This window comes from Channa argus, chromosome 1 (assembly GCF_033026475.1).
Source record: "Channa argus isolate prfri chromosome 1, Channa argus male v1.0, whole genome shotgun sequence".
NCBI lineage: Eukaryota > Metazoa > Chordata > Actinopteri > Anabantiformes > Channidae > Channa > Channa argus.
In genome coordinates, this window is record NC_090197.1 from 3,358,082 (window position 1) to 3,365,362 (window position 7,281).

Below are 7,281 nucleotides of genomic sequence, written 5' to 3' on the forward strand. Positions count from 1 at the left end.
TCAACACTCGAGAACTTTCAATGGCTCCAGGCTGCAGCATTGTGGTTAGGAGACCCAGACCATAAAAGCCATATTACTGTCGAAGTCTGTGTGTGTGTGTGTGTGTGTGTGAACATCGAAGACCACAATGAAAAGCAGAAGATGTGCTTCAGTAAACGGCTTCTGCAGATGGTGCAGATAGCGTTAACCACATCCTGTGGAAACAGTGGGGTCTGCGACAGTAGATAGTAACCACACAAGTAGATCCCTGGAAATGAGAGGACATTGCATGCTTCAGCATGACTGGGTCAAGTTACAACACATTAAGTGCAAAAATACGTAAGCATTTCTAAAGATGTATAATCTCAGATAAAAGAAGAGGTTAAGATTATAGGCCTCAAGAGGGGGCACAAAATGACCTTTTATGTAGTAAATATATAAATAGACTCGTACCTTTACTAAATCCTGTCCATTGTCATGGTTCAGCAGTGATACCTGTCTGTTTCCATGGTTACTAAGCTCAAATATGACAGTGAAACTTTTAAGGCCTCCTGTGCTGAAGCCATGAAGAAAAAGGTTTGATTGTAATGACGGGTGAAATTCAGATGGAGCGTATGAAGTAAAAAACAAAATGAATACGATGGAGGAAAGTCTGTAGTATGGAGGATTTTATATAACAAAATATTAAGTTAATATTGTCCACATTTTTAAGTGGAATTGTACTATTAGGAAAATATCATATACTGAGTAAACAAGATCCTCTGTGATGGTGAAAGTTAACAAAATAATGTATATAATACTGAGCGGCTGTAGCTCAGTTGCTACGACAGTCATTTACAGACCTCAGGGTCAGTGACAAGGTCTTTGCATTGCAGCCGCCACCGTGTGGGTGTGTGTGTGAGTATGTGGGTGTGTGTGTGTGTGTGTGAATGAGAAGCAACATGGTAAAGTGTGCAAACCATTTACCATGTTCTACAGTACTTTTTCCTTAAAATCATTCTTTGTCTCTCCAGGAAGACAGTTTTGTGAGGTTTGTAAAAAATCTTTGAATGTCAGAATCACAAAGGTTCTACCTGAGCTGATGTATCTCAGCCCATTGTTACTGTGTTAACATTAAATATGTAATGTAACGACATGTTTTTATGGTTGAGGTTAGTGTAAGGAGGTAAGAATGTTGTGTCAGTGGATGTCCTACATAGATACATCAGTCTCTGCAGTAGCTTCCAGCTGCAACATCAGTTTCTGTTCAGTCTGATTGAGTGAGGTATTTGTCACTGTGACCTGAGCTCTGGACTCTGAGGACACAGAGACACAAACAGAAAGCAGCATCATGGTTTTGTGGGCTTCATTTCAGAGGGACGGATGTTGATAGAGGAGAGGAGTTGGATTCTCTGGACTTTACCTGTGAAGCAGCAGCAGAGGAGAGTCCAGATGAGGACGGAGATCAGAGTCATGTTTTTGATGAGGAGGGTTTCTGTGTCTTCTGTTGTCATGAAGGACAGCTGTCAGTCATCCAGTGTTCAACTCTCAGGACTATAAACTCTCCCAGAGCACTGGAGCATGGTGCTGCTGATGCAAAGTGGCTCTATGGAAATGATCACACTGACTCCAACAGGGGGCAGCACAGTGGTGCAGTGATTTGCACTGGTGCCTCACAGGTAGAAGGTCCCCAGCTGGAAGTGGAGTGTGGACTTTGCATATTGTCTCCGTGCTTGTGTGGTTTCCCTTTAGGTTTCCTCTAAATTGCCTGTAGGGGTCAATGTGAATAGTTGTCTCATGTTACGCCTCTATGTGTTGGACCTGAGATAGACTGGAGACCTGTCCAGGATGTAGCCCACCTCTCAACCAGTGACAGCGGGGATACGTCTGAGCCCCCTTTGACCCTGAACCGGATAAATCATAAAAGATAAGAAATGACGTTATAGTGTCATAGTATTAGTCACTTACGGGATTTAATGACAGTAAGAAAAACAAAGAAAATTGCTGGTCTTTTCTTTTAGACATAAATTACAAAAAGGTGCTTTAACTCCCAGTTTCCTTCAGTGACACCAGTTAGGTTAATAGTAATTTGCTGTTACTTGTTATTGTAACTTGTACTCACATTACTAATCTATTACCATCAGAACAACGGCTCCCAATCTCATTATAGGATTATCTGGATAGGATGTCAAACCTGGTGCTGACCACACACAGACAGCTTTTCCACGGAGGTGAGTTCAGTGCTGAGACGTACAGGTCGACAGGTAGGAAGGTAGTTTGAATGTACACTTTGTGTGTTTCAACCTAAAATTTGTGATAACCAAAGGCTTCTTTCTGTGTGTTAAAATGTGTTTCCTCACGTTTCCAGTGCTTCTTTCACTCCTGCATTCTCTAAAGCAAAATGTAGTTAAAACCTTTTGATGGTGAATATAAAGACAATATATAAAGACGTAAAGGAAAAGTGAAGTGGAACAAACACAAATACTGTAAAACAGCAATGCTAATGCCAAATATTGTTAGAAACTGTTGTTTCAATTCTTACCCATCCTAAATGTAACCCTACAACTCTGGGCAAAGTCTGGACATCTGACTCGGATGTTGACCAGGCCATTTAAACTATTTGGCTTGTGAGGAGCAGCCAGAGAGGACAAGTTACTGAAGGTTCAGCATGAAGAACCGATCAGTTTTACTGTTCTTTGTCTTGACTGGCTGGTGTTCGCAGCCTTTCACTGGTGACTCACTGGCCTCTGATGAACACCCAGATGTTGGGCATGATGACGATGTGCACCCCAACACTCTCTTAGAAACAAGCCCTGACGCCTTGGACCTGAACACCCCAACAAACAGGGACGTACCAGACTCAAACCTGGAAACAAACTGGGACCTATCAGACTTAAACAAGGACAACTACGAGGATGCTGACTGGCATCCTCCATCCTCACACCTGAAGAAACACACTGACCTGCTACCAGATGCTCGACTGGCGATGGGCAGCGGAAGCTCAGGTGTTGACCAGGGCACCAATCACATCTTCAACCGGACTGTTGGTGGCCCATCAGCTAAGTGTGGTGAGTTCAGCAGCCAGCTGACATCTAACGGTCAATGCCGTCTGACGGCAACGCTGCCCACTGTGGGAACTTCACAGAAACATTGCCCGGACATGTTCCGCTGTACAGACGACGTCTCCTACTGGCTCCACGAGAACCAGAACAGAAAGGAGCAGCTGGAGGAGCTGAGGGAGACCATGTCAGAGCTGCAGGAGGAGCTAAGGAACCATCGACATCGAGTGAAGGCCCTGGAGACGGAGGTAAATGTTATGTGAAGACGTATCTGTTGGAAGATATGAAGCGGTGAAATGGAAGCTTAACTTTTTTACCATAATGTAATTATTGAAAATTGGTTTAAGTAAAAGTGGTGACAGAAGGTTTCAACCAGTGTCTGCTAGTTGCAAAACTTCAAGTTTAACACTGACCAAACTTCACCAACTGAACTGCAGAGATATGGATTATAAGATCCAGTTTCTATCAAAACAAACCTCCACCTCCTTTCCCTCTGTTTATCTCTACCTCTCTTTATCTCTCTGTCTTGACACCCACTAAGTCCTCCTTAACCCTGAACACTAACAGGATTAGCTGCAGACATCTTGGCCTGGGTCCTTTGTCTCTCTGAGAGAGCTTTTTTTCTGGTCTCCAGAGTTAAAACTTGAGTTAAAACTTAAAACTGTTGCATAAGTCAAGCAGTTGGCCATAAGTCAATCTAGATTTGAGCTCGCGGTTCACACAACGGCCTAAATGTACCATTTGCACTTAGTTTCCTGTGAAGGAGAAGTGCCAGTTTTGATGATCTGACATCTTGATCATTTTTATAAACCAATTTAAAGAAACAAAAGTTAAACCAGTTTTTATAAATGTAACAGGTGAGAGGCAGTAACCATCTACGCCTCCAAATCTGTTTGAATTACATGATTTACTGTGGTTGTATTTCTCTTAAAGTACATATTTTAGATATATTAAATTTTTAGTCCTTTCAGTTTATCCCATGAGATCAGGGTTGGCACAGTTTTTACGCCAGATGCCCTTCCTGACTCAACCCTCCCCAATTTCTACCTGGCTTAGGACTGGCACTGAACAGCTGGGGATGGGGATGTGCTGTTGTGGTCGGGAAGAGGAAGGCGCGAACCGATCGAACTATGGCCACTCTACCAACTGAGCCACACGACAAATAGCAAGAAACACAAACTTAACCAATCCTGCCACTTGTCATAACCTTCTTATCTTCTCTCAGGGTGAAGAAAGCGCTAGTTTAAACTCGACCTTTGACCAGATGTTGCGCTCTCTGGAGCTGCGACAGGCTGAGGCCGACACACTGCTACATGTACATGCAACTCTGCTGTACGAGCTGCAGGTGCAGCTCCACAACCTGTCAGCGGCCGTTCAGCACATGAGCCGCAACACAGGCTGCACGGGCAATGTCATCAGAACCTCACCGCCGCTCGGCCTGAGGGGCACACTACCACCAGGTACGCATGCTGCAAACACGGGTGGGTGGTTGCATCAGGTAAACCCTCACCAGGAACATTTAAGTTAAACGAAATAAGGTTATAAAATGAAAATAAAACTTTTATGTTCATTACTTTATAATGAGTTTGGAATTTTGCAAAAGAAGATCAAAATTTGCAGCCAGCAACAAACATTGTGGTGCAAATAGCTACACAAACTCAACAACTCAGGATGCTGCATAAAGCCCTGTCCTCTCTGTGTGTGTGTGTGTGTGTCTATCTCAGATGGACAGTACCTGTCTTTCTGTCCATCAGACTGTGCGTCTCTGTATCACAGTGGTGTTCGGCGTTCTGGTGTTTATGCCATTGTCCTGTCACCGGGTTCCACCGTGTCCGTCTACTGTGACATGGAGACAGAGGGTGAGATACACACTCTTATTTGCACTACATGTGTCAAACAAACAAACACTTTCATGACAGCAGTGATAAACCAGTGACTAATTTTACATGAGTTCATGTACAATATAGTGACTGTAATCATCAGTCTCAAAGCTGACATTTAAGACTATATGAAGGAAAATGGACCATGTAAAGGAAAGTGTTGTTGGAGAAGTGAGGTCAGAAACCTGGTTTTACAGGATGATACAATTGTAGCTCAGACATTTCAGACATTAGATATTCAGACAGGAGTTGGGATTTTAAAAACAGCAGAGGGACCTCCATTACTGATAACATGATATGCAGATCACATGTGCACACAACAAACTTTTTCCACCATTTGAAAACATTTTTATCCTAAATGCAGCACCTCAGCCTTCATAAACCCAACAACCTGTCGTTCAGCCCTACTAGATCATGCCTGGATTCATGATACAGTAATTCTGTGTGTGTGCACCAGGTGGAGGCTGGACAGTGTTTCAACGGCGACGCGACGGCTCCGTGAGCTTTAACCGTGGCTGGGCAGAGTACCGGGAAGGCTTTGGTGAGCCACGAGGAGAACACTGGCTGGGCAACCAACACCTCTACCTGCTGTCCAACCAGGGCCACTACAGCCTCCGCATTGACCTGCAGGACTGGAGCCACACCCACAGACACACCCTATACCACAGCTTCAGGTAGACAAGAGGTCAAATAAGTGGGTAAAGTAAGGAGACAGCTGCTAAAGAGGTGTCGTGTGTGGAAGAGCAGTTGTGGCTCAAGAAAAAGTCGTTCTTCAAGATTGTTTAAAGCATCTGAAGGTCCTGGTGACCTTTCCAAAAAAGAAGATTGCAAAGAATCTGTTGTAACGTTAGCTGCAAATGTTACGCTTATTTATGTAAGTTGTAGACAAAGATGGCAGAACAGCTGAACTTAGTAGGAAGGAGTCGAAAGTAACCAGAGGTTGGTAACCTCAGCAGAGCAAGATGACAGAGGTTAGCGTTTGGCAGCAAGCTCGAGTTGTTAGGGTTAGTGAAAGGCATCGGCCAAAATGTAGGATCCAGAAACCATAAAGGAGATAAAGTTATAGAAAATAATAGGAACTTCCCAAGCTGACGGTACAGGGTCCTGGGTACACAGGTTCCTCTCAGACGAGCTGCTTGCAGACAAAATGGTGGACTGCCAACCTGAAATTTTATATAAACAAATTAACACAGGGCCTCTTTTCCTGCATCCTCATCATTCTTCCTGCATTTTAAACCTTGAATTTAAACATATATTTAAATGATCTAAAAGATCCTGGAAAGGACATGTCTGTGAAGCAGTTTGAGTAAAGGTGACAAAGGGATATTACACCATTGCATGATGACTATTTTCCCAATTTATTTGTGAGCTAAATGGAAGTCTACTTACTGGGGCAGCAGAAGTCTTGGATGTGCCTGCCATCAACCAACGATAGAGTTAACCAGTGCACAGATGTTTTTTGAATTGTACAGCAACTGGTTACATGTGCTAACACTTGTCATAGTAACCAATACTGCAATGTTAAACAAGCCTGCTTTCTCTGTATCTCTCTGAAATAAAGTATTTGTTCCCAAATGATTAAGTCTGAACATGGAAAATGTGCCACCACTGCAACCAGTTTGAGGACAGATAATACAGAGGCTTATTTCTGTTTGTAGAAATATACATTTTCTTTCTGCTTTCTGCAGGACAGAGAATGAGGACAACCAGTTCCGCCTCCATGTGTCTGGTTTCAGTGGCACAGTGGAGGATTCGTTCAGTTGGTACCATGACCAACAGGGCTTTAGTACGCCGGACACCGGCAACATCTGTGCTGAGATCAGCCATGCCGGTTGGTGGTTCCACCAGTGTTTTCAAGCCAACCTCAATGGTGTCTACTATAAGGTGGGACTCAAGATACAGTAGAACCATCCAGAGGAGCATTTGTACCCGTATTAATGTAGATATTTTCTTATGTTTTCTTTCCAGGGAGGACGGTACTCTCTGAAAGCTCAGAACCTGCTTGGGCCGGATGGCATCATCTGGTTCTCCTGGAAGGATTCAGACTTCTACTCTCTGAAGGCGGTCACCATGATGATACGACCGCGTAGCTTCAGGCCACGTTTGTCACCATAGTGTGACAATGGTTAAAGAGACTGACCTCCAGCTGCTGAAGACTCTTGGGGCTGCTAGAAGGAAGCCTCATAGGACATGGGCCAGAATCGACCACTGGTGATGGTGTAATGGTTATTGTTCCAACCACTTGCTCTGATATCAGGCACATGTATGCAACACAATCTACGATCAAGGCAGCTGCAGCTTTTGGAGCCAGATAGAACAGTTGCTCTTCCCAGCAAGACCTTAGAACATGATGGAAAAACCTGGATCTCACCTTATCTACCACC

The 7,281-nt window shown here is 43.9% G+C and overlaps 1 protein-coding gene across 1 annotated transcript; it reads left to right on the forward strand.

Moving 5' to 3' along the window:
- Nucleotides 1–2,626: 2,626 nt before the first annotated feature.
- LOC137102309 (angiopoietin-2-like) lies at nt 2,627–7,012 on the forward strand. Its single transcript, XM_067481689.1, has 6 exons — nt 2,627–3,265; nt 4,243–4,477; nt 4,742–4,876; nt 5,355–5,571; nt 6,586–6,781; nt 6,866–7,012. Exons 1-6 carry the CDS (start codon nt 2,627–2,629, stop codon nt 7,010–7,012), a joined length of 1,569 nt encoding a protein of 522 aa, XP_067337790.1.
- Nucleotides 7,013–7,281: the final 269 nt, after the last annotated feature.